The 16,578-nt window shown below is 38.3% G+C and overlaps 1 protein-coding gene across 1 annotated transcript in view; it reads right to left on the bottom strand.

Annotated features, from left to right (window-relative positions):
- Positions 1-16,578, bottom strand: part of LOC122813538 (vitamin D3 hydroxylase-associated protein-like) — a gene marked incomplete in the record, with an annotated part of 1,040,187 nt that overhangs the window by 818,678 nt on the left and 204,931 nt on the right. The window contains 1 exon segment of the mRNA XM_044085913.1: positions 15,221-15,334. Coding sequence (XP_043941848.1) covers positions 15,221-15,334 — 114 coding nt within the window.

Genomic DNA, 16,578 nt, shown 5'->3' with positions numbered 1-16,578 from the left:
CCTGTGCTGCCTTCCCTGTTCCCTCTTTCCTCCCTACACATACCTTTTGCTACCATTCTTCTTTAAAAATGGAAAATGGATATGTACAGAAAAAATAAATGATCCTCCCACATCATTCTTTCCTTCGAGTTCCCCTTCTATGTGTTTCTCTCATTCTTGCTACCCTAGCTGTGGCTTTTCTGTTGCTCCATTTTCTCACTATTTATATGATAAACTATCTGTGCACTTTGCTGTGCTGGTCAACTGTGGCCTGCTTGTAGTGTCATTGGTACAGTTATGAGGTCCTTGGTTGTGAATGCAATCTGACATAGTTTTGGATTCACTGCCTCATTCTGCGTCGCAAGTAGGTCATACATCCTTGTATAGTGTAGTCACTCATTGCTCAGTAACATAATTACTGCCACTAATGCATCTGCGGTAATTTATTAAGCAGCCCTTTGCCTGGCATATTGGTGCTATCCAGTTCTTAATGCATAACTAAGCATCACCAGGCTGCATTGCACTAACATAGCTGTGATATTTAGCACAGCACTGCATCATTGCAAAGCATTTTAAATACCCCCTATTCTTTGCCAGAAGTAAAGGTCTACAGGAAAAAATTGCTGCAGATTTTATAGAATTAAGCTACAGGGAGCATGATTCCAAATTTGTACAACTGTGTGATTCTTTAATCAAGACAGAATAGTTTGTGGCATAAGAAATGGCCATATAACAGGAAGACCTATGACAAAATCAGATTTAATACTAGAAAAAGCCATAGAAATTAATACTAGAAAGGTCACTAATGTGCATTGTGCTAGTGAATTTTCAATTATGCACTTAAAATCTACAACCAATGACTTTAAAGTGTACAGATTTGACACTGCACATGACAATAATGAGAATCTAAAGCTGGTAAATGTGAAAATGAATGCAACCATGTTGATCAATATGATTTTGGCAAGGAATGAGTAATCGATATAGATATCTAGGGGAATCATATTTGATTAAGTCATAAACAAGGCAATCTAAAGGAAAACAATCAAGTCTGCAAAATCTGTGGGATTGTTGGTCATTATGCAAGAATGTGCTTGAAGAGAAAGAAGCTTCATGGTCAGAATATCAATGTTCCAGAGATGCATGATGCACTAAAGGCAGAAATGCTTGAGGAGTAGACTAGAACTGCAGTTTCTGGATGCAGTGCAAGCTAACAGCATAGACAGTGAGTATAAAAAAAGAGTTGTGTGGCAATAACCTGATAACAAGACTTCAAATGAATGTCACAAGAGCTTTCAAAATGTGAAATGAGAAAATATAGATAAAATGTGAATTTGTGCATATGCTTGACATTGGAGCAGAATGCAATGCAATATCTGAGCCTAAATTCAGAATGCTGTCTTAAAATTGCTAGTTGAGTAAATTGCCAAGTGTGATGCTATCATATTGTGAGGAGAAGTTAAAGTCTGTATGTCAAATCTAGCTGAGGTGAGTTTAACAAAATAAAGTATGTAAGCAGCTGTATGCACATGTGTTTGTGGGCGTGATTAAGAAATTATATACCTAGAAAGTAGGAACAGAAATATAGTTTACAGCCAAAGAGCAGAGTCTATTGAATAGAGAAGTGAAGCCTACATACACCTTAGGAGCTGTTTGGTGAGAATGTACCAGCGAACCGTTAACATTTACAAGTTAACTAGAACAATTATTATGGCTGTCACTTCACAAGTTTCAGCAGTGCTTTAGGCACTCAGTAAAAGTTAGTCAGCTTTGCATCATACAGCAACTGAATTAAGTTAAATAATTTTCAGACAGAATGTTTTCAAAAAAGTGAAAGTAAAAAAAAGTGTCAGTCATGAATGTCTTAGTACAGATGCAGAAACAAAACTATAAAGTTCTGGGGCAAAAATAAATGCTATAGAAAATCACACTAAATTATTATCAGAAGCTTTACTACTGATGCATGCTACACAAAGAAAGTTTACAGCTGTTACAAAAAGAATAGGACAAGATCTTAAATGCTTGTAGCTGCCTGGAGTGAATTAAAAAGAGTGAGTCCACTGAATGACTCAACAGTATGGCAGCTGTAGTTAAGATGTGTATAGACCCACTAGGCTTTAACATATGGATTCTGAGAGAACACTATCATTATGAAACATGAGAAGTATTTACTGCAATGTCTGACATAAAGTTCTGCTTACTGCCTAATTTTAATCAGGGATTTTTGCAAACTAAAGTGGAAGAGAAAAGCTATAAGCTATGAACCTACAATGCAGCCTTGGGCAGATATAGATTTCTGGGATGACCATTTGGCCTTTCATCAGCTTCAGAAGTACTTCAATATTTTTTTCCATACCTTGGACATCTGTAATGTAAAATAAGACTGGAACCAAGGTAAACACCACTAATAAATGAAGACCCTGGTAAACAGCTCCAAGTCCAAGACCACACCACAAAAAAGCACCAGCACCAACAGGAAAAGCAATATGTTTTAAGTGTTTATAATAAAAAGACTTGACATATTGTTATTCCTGTTAATGCTGGTGATTTTTTGTGGTGTGGTTTCAGGCTTGAAGCTGTTTACCAACATCTATAATGCACCCACAATACATGAACACTGGGCTTCATGTGCAAACATTTATTGTCTAGTGCTTAGCCCACACTCCTATATTTATGCAATCCTTTTGAGGTTCATCTTTAACTCTAGTTACAATAATATCATCAACATAACACTACACTCTAACACTTTCAAGAGGACCTGATCCCAAAACTATTACCAGATAGCTTGGGTAGAAACTACCTCAAACACCATTTTGTTGTAATTGTAGAAGTTTTTGATTGCACCAATTATTAGGAGCACATTTGAATCTTCTCCTATCTCTGCCTGGAGGTAGGTATCATTTAAGTCCACCTTTGAACAATCTTGCCCACCTGATGGACTGTCAAACATGTCCTCAATTCTTCATCAAGGATACCAATCAGCTGGTAGTACTGAACTAATTTTGATTTTAATGTCCCCAAAAAAACTGACCCTGCCGTCTTTCTTTAAATTTAAGATGACATGTGACCTACTGAATACATTGTATACATATTATATCTATCTATCTATCTATCTATCTATATATATATATGTATGGTTTCACTTCAGAAGCCTGAATGATCACAAGCCTGAATTGCATAAGCTGGAAGACCAAAAGCCTGAAATTTCGTAAGCTTGAAAACTCAAAAGCCTGAATCCCATAAGACTGGAAATATACAGAACACGCAAAAAGACACACAAAAACACATACAAGACAAAGGACAGCATTTTTCACCAAGTATGGGCAGGGGGGGCAAGCCCCCTGCACCCCCATTTGTGGGAGCTGTGCCCCCCACTTCCCCTGCTAATTAAATATATCAACTCTGAGATTGCACTTTAGTGTAGTGAAATGCAATCTTGGAGTTGATATATATATATATATATATATATATATATATATATATATATATATATATATATATATATATATATATAGCAGGGGGTGTGGGGGGGTGCAGGGGGGCTTGCCACCCTGCTTATATTTGGTGGAATATAATCTGTTTTGTGTTGTCTTCGGTCAGTATATGCATCCTTTCAGTTTTCAGTCTTATGGGATTTAGGCTTTTGAGTTTTCAGGCTTATAAAATTTCAGGCTTTTCGTCTTCTGGCTTATGCAACTTAGGCTTGTGATTATTCAGGCTTCTGAAGTGAAACCATACATATATATATATATATTTTTTTTTTTGAGAGAAAAAAGAGAAGAGACGAATATGTGAGGCAAGTAAATCTAGTTTGTAAAGACATAAAGATATATACCTATACAAAGAAAATAAAAAAAACATCCTTTCTTTGTGAAAACAAAAAGTCTCCTTATAAAAGATATATACAGATTTGCAACTAATATACATGAATACAGCAGAGCTGTGGGTACAACTTACTGCTATCTCCATCCAGTGTAAAAGACAATGCATACTTGCATGAACATTTCATGAACATTTCTGAAGGGAGTTAAAAATAAACTTGGAGCTACAAAACCACTGTACTATTTTCTGTAAGAATTCAGTATAATGTGCCATAGTCAAGGGGAACTAGATTCCAGTGGTGCAGAATGTGAATGCACCCTGCACCACAGTGTGAGTGTGTGTGTGTGTGTGTGTGTGTGTGTGTGTGTGTGTGTGTGTGTGATATATATATATATATATATATATATATATATATATATATATATATATATATATATATATGTGTGTGTGTGTGTGTGTGTGTGTGTGTGTGTGTGTGTGTGTGTGTGTATATATATATATATATATATATATATATATATATATATATATATACATATATATATATATATATATATATATATATATATATATATACATATATATATATATATATATATATATATATATATATATATACACCACACTAATGTTAGCATCCGCAACTTCAAAACAATATGTGACACTGGTAGGCTGTAATGATTCTCTAATCACTTTGCATTACACTAACTATTAGTTTCACACTCCAAAATAGCTTCAGATGGGTAGGTGGAAAAATGAAAAGAATCATACTTTCATAGTAACTTTTTCTCTAAATTATAGCCTGTGTAACTCACAGCTCAAGACACATTGTTTTTCTTCAGCCACATGTTTAGCTTCAAAAATCTTTAAAATAAGGTAACATTATTCCATCTTTGCCAGTTTAAAATGGCTTAGAGGCATAAAGCCCTGCCTACAGCAGAGGTGACCTGAGTTTGAGTAGCAGATTTGGGGTTGGTGATACTGGCATAGGAGGATCAGCATGCTCATCCTGCCAGAGAGTAGAGGCAGATCAGACCACAAAATATCATGATCCCCTCAGAGAATGGTGAGGCAAATCTTGTTTTAGGGGTGGGTGTTCATCTCACCAAGCTACCAGGTGGTGGTAGCCTTTGCAACCAGTATGTAGAAGTCAGAACCTATACGGGGGGCAATGTGCACCTCTTTACTGGTACATATAACATGTTCCCCTACTCAGGAGTGAAATTAGAGACAACAGAAATATCCTCATAGTTAGGATACCAGCGGGGGCACAAGCAATCATGTTGGCTACCTGAATGGTGACCTCCCTCTGAGCTCCCTGTAGTTCTGGAATATCCCCCACAATCAAATAATGAATGGAGTCAAGTTCAGTAGAGGGAGTCTTAATGCTAGGCAGGCATGGGGGTGAAAAGAACCTAGAATAGAATAAAAAAAAATCTTCTGACTAACAGTATGTGCTAAATTTAGAACAAAAAATACACTAATGAAGCTGTTTAAATACATAAGAGCAGTGACAGGCCATATTTTGTGTTCTTTATGAATATGGTATTATTGACAAGTCACTAAAAATATAATTCATAATACACTGAATGAAGTTTAGAATACAGTTGAGAGTGCCTTTCATTAAAGTTATTTTAAAGCTTGGAGTTTGTGTTTTAACGGATTCTCATGAGACTGTATGAGAGCATTCTTTTTTCCTGTCAGTTTGAGTTGTTTAAAGTTTTTAATAAACATTTTTTCATTGGTGAAATTGTATTTATTTTCATTTTTGGGATGGGAAGGTGTTTTAAATTGCTTTTTGCTGTATTTCTATGTGAGAAAGTGACTTTTAAAGACTTAATTTTTTACCAGCTTTTTCTGGGAAAGAAACACCATTTTTGGCTTGACCATAAACTATCTGTCCCAAGGTCGGTCCTTCTTTCAGCCACAAAAAGAAAAAGTTAGATAAACAGCCTTTGCCACCACAACAAGCTAGCAATTTGCCTCAGCCACAAGTGGGTGGCTCTACTGTGGCCATTTGTTTTACCTCAAACAACTCATCTTTTACCCCAGATCCCTCTGGTGTAACACCTACAATGAATCAGGGTGTAGCCACATCTCTGTGGCTGTTGGAGTCCACTCAGCAGCCAAGGCAGAGCCACTCTTGTTGGTCAAGGGAGAAAGAGAAAACAAGGGAGGATTCCCTGTTTTGCCAAAATATCGTGCCCATCACTGGGGAAGCTACTGCTGCCAATTATAATAGTCAGCCTGATTTTTTTCTGTCATAAAGAAACAGAAAACTAAACCTGTATCTGCTCCTCCAAACATTTCCTTAGACAGGGGTAGTTTAATGGTTCTAACTCCGGGTTTTATTCAGTACTTTGATCCTTCTTGTTTGTTTTCTGGCAAAAGAAAGAGGGATACCTCCTTTCCTGTAAATATTCATGATTCTGAATATGTATAGTAAGATGAAGGATACACGTTTTCTGTTCAGTTTTCTGATTCAGACTCAGAGGAGAGCTCAGTTCCTGATTCTCCCTTTGGGCTTCCTCTCACTTTGAGATTATTTTCGCAATGTGCCACTGTTTTCAGTAGGAGTGCACTGACATTTCTCAGTACTGCAGAACATTTTTGAGCTGTTACAGAAGGAATTTCCTGATCCTTGACTATTTCCTCCAGTTCTCTCAGCTTTGGAGGTGTGTTTCTCTCTCAATTTTTACTGATAGCCAACCTGGTGCTCCTAAAATGGCAAATACAATGTATGAAATTCCGGAGTCTTTTAAGTTTTTATGCAATCTCCCCCAAACCTGACACAGAAACTATAGCTTCATCTATTCCTACTGCTACAGCTAGTTAATTCCAATTATACTCTTTCTGATAAAGAAGTGAAGATTATTGATAGGTACAGGAAAATAGTGCTACACGGTCTAGGGACCTAAACCCTGTCACCACAATAAACAGGACACGCTGGAGGGATAGATTCCTGCCCCAGAAACTTCCTATACTCTGGAACAAGCTACCCATCTATGTCAAGCAAAGTTCTTCATTAGCACTCTTCAAGAAAAATCTTGATGACTGGATGGGAAATAGGAAATACACCTGGGGATCACTTCTGAGTCTCTGCTGGACAGTGGCACAGGAAAATAACTTTCTTGGGTGGCGTAAGCTATGGAACCTTGCTGGCTAGGCTTACATAGGCCCTTGGGCCGATAGCCTAGTTCCTACCTATGAACCTATGCAGCTCGGATTTTCAGAATTTTAATTTATCAGGCTCAGATACTAATGATTATTCTGACTAAATTTGAGGAATGTTAGGTGTACAGTTTCTTCTTTTGGGAAACATCTGCTTTAAATTTAGTTTTTTTTTTTCCTATATTACTAGTCACTGCTCTAGTAATATAGGAAAAAAAAATTAAAGCAGATGTTTCCCAAAAGAAGAAACTGTACACCTAACATTCCTCAAACTTTAGTCAGAATAATCATTAGTATCTGAGCCTGACTGCTCTACTTCCGCGGTGGTGCAGCAGTAGCATTGTTGCCTCACAGCAAGAGGTTCTCCCGTTCGATTCTTGGCTGGAGTGCAGGGAGTGCCTTCTGTGTGGAGTCTGCATGTTCTCCCCAAGATTGGGTGGGCATTCGAAAGACATGCGTAAATGGGCATGCCTTCATTAAAGGTTGAACATCGAGCTGGCACCTTGGCATTCATGAAAATCTACTGCCAATCATTAGCAGACCAGAGTTCCACTGTGGCGACCCCTAACCGGAAAAAGCCGAAAGACAACAACAACAACTAGTCACTGCTCTCTGTTTCAGTATGTGTATGACTCAGTTAATAATTCTTCCAGGGGTATGGCCTCTGGTACTGTTTTGAGGAAGTTTGCCTAACTTCATTCTCAGAACCTCCTATGAGGATGTGAATAATGGGATTTTATTTTCTCTTTTGGATAGAGGTTCACTTTTTAGCTACTTTGCTACACAGATGATTAAAAAATGTGATGAAAGGAGTAAATTAAATCAGGGAATCTCCAAGATCTTCTGCTTTCCTTATGCTAATGTTGTAGGTATTCTCTAACCCCACCTCCAATTTTGGCATAATGGCTAGTGTGTTCCAAAAAGAATTCAGGAACCTCCAAAACCAAGGATAATCCCACTAGTCCGATTGACTGTTTAATGGAATTTGCTCCCCCCTCCCACCCTGGCAGTTCCTTTTTTCTTCCAGAAAGTCTGAATCTCCATTTTTCTCTTTGGCAGCAGATAGTTTCAGATAGATGAGCTCTAAAGACTATTTGTCAAGGTTATAGATGGCAGTGGGGGGGAGATTTCTCCTTGCCAGGAGGTTATCCCTCATCCACCAGACCATACCCTTATTTCCACCTGTTCTTCATTACATGCTGTTCCAAGGAGTGATAGAACCAGTGCCTCCTTCCCAAGTTGGGAAAGTTTTTGTTCAAGGACGTTTTTAGTGTCATAGATAGATGATGGTTGGAAACCATTTCTAGATCTTAATTCGTAGACCCATTTGTGATGGTGCCTAACTTCAAAATGATGTCACTTCACAATCTGTTACCTCTTCTTCCTCATTCAGGTTTCCTGGTAACTCTGCATTTAAAAGATGCCTATCACCTCATTCCTTTTCATCCAGACTTCAGGTGTTTCTTAAAGTGAGCCAGACACACAAGCCTTATCAGTCTTCTGCTTTACCCTTTGGACTATCCACTGCACCAAGAGTGTTCACTAAGTAGCTCCAGTTATAGCTCATTGCAAGCTGCAGGGTATCCATTTTCTTTTTATTTAGATGACTTGCTTATCTTTTCAGAGTCTTTTTCAAAGTGTCAGGAATCTCTCACTTGGGTGAGAGATCTCTTACACAAGCTGGGATTCCAAAATGAACATCCAAAGTCCTTTTTGACTTCTTCAGATAGGATTGTGCTCTTGGAGTGTCAACTAGATACCTCTGTTCAAAAGACTTTTCTTCCACAGGAATAAAATAGATCTATATCTAGATCTATCTCTTAAGGTTTTCCACTTAGACATTGGTCACTGCTAGGGAATACCTCAGGATTTAGGGTGTTGTGGCATCTAAGATTCTCAAGATAACATTGGCAAGGCTTATGGGCTTTCAGATGTACGGAAGCTAAAACTGGCAAAGCCTTTTCTATAGCTTACCTCATTCACCACTTGAACTTATGGTTGTGGCAGAAAGGCTGGGGAGGGTAAACTAACAATTATTACTATTTTTTTTCAAGCTTTATACATTTGATCTTTTATCTTATCCTTGATTTTTAAATTATTATTATGTTTTTCATTTAAAAGGAAAAAAGTACAGAAATATTTTGATTGTAAAACATTGACAAGTTACTACTCAAATAAACATGTGGATTAATCCACATGAGAAAGCTACAATGGTATATGAAGTCTCTTTGGTCCCAAAATCAAAATGCCTTTATTTTTCAAATCCCAGTGCTTGGCTTTATCAATAGAAAAATTATTTGGTGGAGACAGCAAATCACCCTAAATTCAGGTCTCCCTATATCCTTCCCTTTTTCCTAAGCAGTCAGTCATTTCAGATGTCTCAGACTTTGCGTGGAGAGCAGGTTCAGGAGGGATAATAGTGAAAGGTGTGTGGAATACCTAGGACAGATGCAAGCATGCAAATATGAAAGAGATGTTTGCCCTGATCAAGGCAGTCAACTCTCAGAATTACCTTTGGTCCTCAGGACCTCCAAGATGTTTCTGACAAAACCACAGTCATGTGGTATATCTTCAAACAGGGGGAATCTAAGCCATGCCCCCTTTGCAGATGAGCCATGTTAGCTCGGGATATAGATTTGCAGCACAATCTCACTTTACAGACAGTCTTCATTCTGTCAGAGCAATACCATGTGGCAGGTAAGCTGAAAAGGAGAGGGCAGAACTTCACATATGCAAACCAGATCACGGGGTCTTCCAAGATTTGTTCCATCTGTGGGGAGTTCCTCTAGCGGAGCTATTTTTTACCTCTTTAAATAATCAGCTGACAAGATTCTGCTCCAGGATTCCATGCTAGAGGGCCTGCAAGACAAATATCTTTTTATTTTTCTTTGACAGGAATGCTTCTATATGCTTTTCCACCCTTTCCACTGATATCCAGAGTACTTCTGAAGATTCAGAAGGAATTCCCATGTGGTCACTCTCGTTCTGATCCAGGCAACAGTGGTTCTCCCTTTTTTGGAAGTCAACAGGGGCAATTACCATAAGCATCCTCACAGAATGCATTTACTCACACAAGATCAAGGATGTTTTCTACATGCTGACCCCAATCAACTTCAACGGACTACCTGGATGATGGGGTCTTATTTTCCTATAGGTACTTGTTTACTGAGGTAGTAATGGAAGCAAGAAAGCACTCTACTAGAAAATCATATATTAGCAAATGGAAAAGGTTTTCTAGTTGGTGTCAACAACAGCATAGCCAGCATCCATTCAGGACTCTGTTTTTTACAATATTTGTGAGTTACATTCCTATGGCCTTTCTTATTCCTCTATCAATGTTCAGTTATTGGCCATTTCAGAATGTCTGCCCATGCATCCTCCTCTTTCAAGACTTTCTCATGTCAAAATGATTTTGAAAAGGGTTTACCTCAAGAGACTTACAAGAAAACCTGTGGCTCCTTCTTGGGATCTTATTTTGTGTTAAAGAAGCTAGCACTTGTTCCATCTAAACCAGTTAATCTGACTGATGTGAAGTTTTTAACATGAAAAAAAGTTTTTCTGATTACTCTGACCTCTGCAAGAGTATTTGAGTTGCAAGCTCTTATGGTGAGTCAATCCTATCTCATTTTCCACAGAGACATGCTTTCTTTGAGAACTACTCTGTCTTATATGCCTAAAGTGGTATCCAAGTTTACTTTAAGCCAAAGTATCCGTTCCCCAATTTTCTTTACCGATCTTAAAAATGATGGAGAAAGGGTACTCCATACCTTGGATGTCCACTGACAAGTCAGGTACTATCTTGACAGAACTAAATCTTTCAGATCTTCAGATCTACCATTCTTTTCTTGTGAAGGTAAGAAGAAGGGACAGCCTATGTCAATACATACTATTTCCAAATGGGTGTCAAAGGCTATTACTCTTTTTTATATTCACCACAAAGTACAGTTTTGTACCTACCATAAATGTAGATGTTCGAGGGCTATTACAGCTGCAGTAATCACAATGGATTGAGCTATAATGCCCTGCAAAACTGCAGTGGCAAAGCCTGCTCTTGTTCTGGAGTATAAAGGCAGATGGTAGTGTTTGTGAAATGACATCCTGCACCTCTTTGGAGAGTAGAGATGTGATGCTAAGCTATTTTTTTTTTTCCATGCATGACTGAGAGTTTTTCAGCCTGTGACTTTTGGTTTGGAAATTGTTCTCCAGCCCAGCAAGAGTGTGAGCTGTGGATGTAGCTTCCATTCATGAGGATCCACCAGGAAGGTTATTTTCTGAGAGGGTGTTAAATGTGTTTAGGATGGATAAAGTCCAGTATGGAGTCTCGTGTTTAGGATGGATAAGTCCATATGGGTCTCCAAATGCTCTTTTTCTTGGCACCAGCCTTTGATTTTGTGGTGATTTGGCATGCCTCTCATTTGGAAGAGTGTGAAAATGGAATTTGTAGCCTCTCTTTATAATGTCATCCAGAATCCATTTGTCTGTTGTGATAATAATATGCCAATTTGCAAAATATAGCCAGTTTCCCTCCCAAAGGTGCTTGAAGTTGAATTTGTTTTGTGGAAATGAGGTCTGGCAGATTTTGTTCCCAAGCCATATGCATGTAATGACTGATCCGGGTGCGTGCCACTGCTGCTGGAGGCCTCTCTCATATATTGTAAACATTGTAAGTAGTGTGCTTACCCACTTGCCTATGCATCATATCCTGCAACTCTTTTATATCTATTTGTTCAGTTGTCTACATTTTGGTCTTTAATTGTGATAACAGGAATTCTTAACTGGTGCAGGAGGCAGAGAATCAGGGATTAAGCAAGCCTCCGAGTAAACATCATCCAATACTCCAAAAAACAGGAGAAATAGCAAGGGTCTATGCTGAGTAAAAAGAGAAATTCCCTAAGCCTTCTCTGAGTCTCAAAAAGTCTTGGCCTTCCCAGTGAAGTAAAATGGATCCCTGTCAGAAGAAGGAGAATCCTCCTCTACTCTGGGTCTCTTGTGAAGACCCGCCGAGGGAGTGTCGATTAGGTAGTCAGGGACTGCAAAGGTCCTGAGGAAACCGACCCGCGTGAAGCCTGTTTAGTGGTGTGTCGGTGGGACCCCAGTCCTTTCGTCTGGCGGTCCCTTTTCTTTTATTTTTTAACCAAAAGCGGTAGTCGGGTATCCGGCGACATTTATAATTAATTAATTAAAAAAGTGCACAGGCGGCTTGATAGTGCGCCCCGGCTTAGTGAATTATTGGTAGCGCCGCTGACGTCCCGAGACTGATGCGCTGGGGCCAAGCAAGGTATGCAAAGGTAAAAAACGGTATTGGTATTTGCTTCCCACAATTTATACAATTCTTAGCTTTTTTTTTCTACATTCGGTCTGGACAAAAGAAAGAAGCGAATAGAGACTTTTAGCTAAGATTTACGGTTCAGAATTTTTACGGCCGAATTTTTCGTGCAAACTGCTTCTGGCGAACTACTTAGCTTGGTACTGACACAAAAGACTGAAGATGGCAAAAGACTGAAGAATATGGTCTTCCTGGTTCCTCTAAGAGTAAGCGACAACAACGGCGGCGATGCGCCGGACCAAGGCCAACCGAGGGACCCGGAAACTAGGAAACGCCTGGCCCGGCCTGGCAGCTGAAATGCGACTGCAGCTGTAATTATGAACATCAACATTTTTCCAGGCAGGTCAAGGTCCATTATACCAGGGTCTTGATTTTATCTATAGTTTTTTGGAAAGGGTTGGCTTCTAGAAGCATTCTAGAAATTGCAACTTGATCCTCGGTACATACTTTTACAAAGCACTGTAAACTTGATTCCTTTTCTAGGTCTAGATGAGGCTTTACATGTATCATTCTCTAGGGGTTCCTGGACTCTTCTCCTTCTGCCACTCAAACATAGCAAGCTAGGGTAAGCTACCCAAACAGCTGAAAATACAGTTGTGTAAGTAATCTTACCATAACAGCCGATGTTCAAATGATCACTGCTACAGTAGCCACACCCTCCATCTCCTCACTGCTACAGTAGCCACACCCTCCATCTCCATTATTTTTGGTGTGTTATTTATGCCAGGGTGCGGTTGTTTTTTTTTTTTTTTGTTGTTATTCTTTCTAGCATTGTCGTTTCAGGACTCAGCCTCCCCCTCTTTGTTGACAGGAAAGCTGTAAAGGGTTTGGTGCCCAAACTTGTCTTTTAGCCATCTCAGCTTGATCTGTCTGACAGTTTTGGCAAATGGAAGAAGCCCTGAAACTTTGCTAGCTGGCCAGCTGTTATATCTTGGCTGGATATAACAATGATAGCTAAGCTTACCGCAACAGTGATAATTCGAACATCTGCTGTTATGGCAAGTTTACTCAGTTGTACTTTCCCCATATCTTGAAAAAGACAAGGGAGAGCACACAAATTAGTAATAAACAAAAATAAAAACAGACTTCTCTGTAATCAGACCAAACTGGTCAAAGGACTGCAGAAATAATACAAGGCTAACATCCACTTGTAGAGTGCAGTTGTTAAAGTGGTTACAGCCCTGAAATATAGGCTATCAAGCCAGCCAATCCCAGGAAGCAACTACCTACAAAGAAGAAAAATGCGTGTTCCCCAAATCTTGAAAAATTCAGGGGGAGAGCACACAAATTAATAATAAACAAAAATAAAAGCAGACTTCTGAATAATCAGTGCAAACTCCCTACAAATACATAATCAAGAGTAAAAGCAGACTTCTCAGTAATCAAAGCATCTGCTCACAGCAGCTTCCAAATTCACTCAAAAATGTCAGGAATCCAAAACGTACAAACATTGATTTATTTTGTAAAGTTAAGCACTTTTGTCCCATTAACATACAGGGACTTCATCAGAACTAATAAATATCTTCTTGCAAATATCTAATCCCTAGTAACAGGAAATCATGTGACTAGAACAGCAAATCAAGATCATCTCACTTTATAGTAATAATTAGTGTTATGACAATACTAAAAAACATGTATAAAATTATATAAATACATTAAAACAAATTATATTTCAAAGGAAGACTGTCACAATTTGGCAGACCATAATTTTAACACACTATTTAGTGATAAAATATCCATTTAATCCTAGATAAACACTTGCATCAAGCCTAAACTGCCATTATAATTCATGATATTCCAGTCCGTGTTCCCAAGCCCCACCTCTCACATTTCGTGTTACCTGTTCTAGTACAAAAAATAAAACTTATTATGTTCCTTACATTGTAAGGTATAGTTAAAGAGTGCATTGTTCGCATTACAGTTCTTTATGTCATAATAGCATTCATACATGCATTTTTTAGAACAAGTTCCATTTTGCCAACATAAAACCCATGACAAGAATCACAGAAAGCAATGTACACAACTGCAAAGGTACAGCAATCATATGCACTCTGCAATCTAATCAAACAGTGGGAACTCATCAGTTTCAAAACCTGCCCTTTGTAAACATACTTGCATTGCTGGCAGCATCCACACTTTGATTTTTCCTATGGTGGTTAAAGTACAACCTCTTTCAAATCTTTATTTTTTAAGACTCAACTGCCTCATAAACAAAATGGGGATTATTGCCAAGAACTTTGCTAATATCAAAGTCCTAGTCAGTCACTTTCCAGTTGTTAGTCACTGTTTGATTTGACCACTACAGCTTCCATACTTAATAACCATAGTATGTTCATAGCTGATAGCCTCTGACTTGCAAGTAGCAGTGCTATCCAGAGGTCTACCTAATATTGAAAAAATGCTCATAGCATTTTTTTATATACTTTGCATTTAATTTCATTTAATAGTTTAAACAGGTATCTTCTTCTGTATATGATGGTCATTGATCACTTATAGATTTCTGGATAACATGTTTGCTATGATTAACTGTTTCCAGGTACATGGAACGGAATGTTCTGGTACTAAACCCTCTCAGTTTCATTAATAATCTTTGACATCCAAGTGGCACTTTGTCAGTATCATAGGAACTGATTAGTACAACCAATGACTTGTGGTCAGTCTGAAGTTGGAACTCTCTAGTCTCAACAGGTATGGGGAGAACCTTTCACATTCACACATTTTATTAATATGTGAGTATTTCTGTTCAGAGTCAGTAACATCAGTTAGCATTTTAGAGCAACTTGCAACATGATGTAACCTACGTTCATCCATTGGAGTAATGCTGGACCTAGACCATCAGCAACTAATGCTGCAGGAGAAAACACATAAAACGCATCACTTGTGTTGTAGGTGCACATTAGTTAAGTTGATCATTGTTTAACTCACCTTCTCCATGTATGCATACAGGACAGAATCAGGTGACAAAGAGCCATTTTTTAGTTTTTCAGTGAGTTCCGACAAGGATAATGCCACGATAGATTCCCCATCTTCTTCAGGTTTCTGCAAACACAGAGATTACAGGAAAAAAACAATTACTGACTTGTAAGTTGTTTTCTTTTATAAACGTTTGGAAAATGGAAAACCCTGCAAAAAAAAACATGTCAGCCAGTCAGAAGGGATTGAACAAATAAATCTTTGGCATGATGTTATTATAACAGCAGCAATACAGAAAGGTCCATTCCTTCACTGGGTTACAGACAGCAAACTGAGCAGAGGAGAGAAAAGAATATGAGAAAACTGAGAAATGTGTAAGGGAAATGATAGAGGAAGGGAATGAGAAGGTTCAGAAAGCTGAGAAATGTGTAAGGGAAATGATAGAGGAAGGGAATGAGAAGGCTCCGTTTATATCTCTGTCTGTCTGGTGGCATGTCTCAAGCATTCACAAACACTAACTTCAATGAGTCTTACTGTCACAGTGCTATAACACGTCTCCGCCTTGCTTTATACCCATGCTGCTGTAAAAACTCAGTTAATGTAGGACCCCAGTGGAGTAAACCAGTATATGATGCACTGTTCAGGAACAGATCACAGACAAAAGGGGACAAAATACTCAATGCTAACATTCTATATACATACAGCATTATATTCTCCCATATAAATGTAACAGACATTGTACCTTTACTGTAAAGACAGAGTAGATGTTGTTAGAGTTCATCAGAACATGTAGAAGATGAAACATTCAGACAATCTATGACTGCAGTTTCAAAAATGTGCAATATTTTTAAAAATCAAATGTGAATAAGACTATTTGATAACATAATTAAATGTAATAGCATATCCCCACTCAGTTAATGCAGAGGTTTGGGTTGTATATTTGAGGGCTATTTAATAAGGTCCTCAGAAATGCAAGAATTTAAAAGCAATTACAAAGAAATATATATCCTGAAGCTGCTATATTTCACAATATTTCCTATTCTGTAAGGTTTAGCAAACTTGGAGTTAGTGTGAGGTTTAACAGAGGGGGGTGTGGAGGTGCAGCCCCACAGTACAGGATAGAGGGTGGTTTGTTCCCTGCAAAGAACTTTTTAAAATTTTTGTAATTCACTGTTACTTATGTTTAATTGCACTAACATTTCTATAGTTTTGGGATCCACATTACTGAGTCTTAGGCTTCAGATAGGGCACCCTCACTGTACCCTATTATAAGAGAAATGTAGCAGTGCGAAAATGAAAAGTGATATAATGTCCAGTTGTGAATGTCTAAGGGTAACCTCTTCTTTCTTATGAATAGAAGCAGTTAGAAC

This window comes from Protopterus annectens, chromosome 10.part0 (assembly GCF_019279795.1).
Source record: "Protopterus annectens isolate FY-2018-M chromosome 10.part0, PAN1.0, whole genome shotgun sequence".
Classification (NCBI taxonomy): domain Eukaryota; kingdom Metazoa; phylum Chordata; order Ceratodontiformes; family Protopteridae; genus Protopterus; species Protopterus annectens.
The sequence above is the reverse complement of the archived record's forward strand: the minus strand, read 5'-3'. Positions and strand labels throughout refer to the sequence as shown.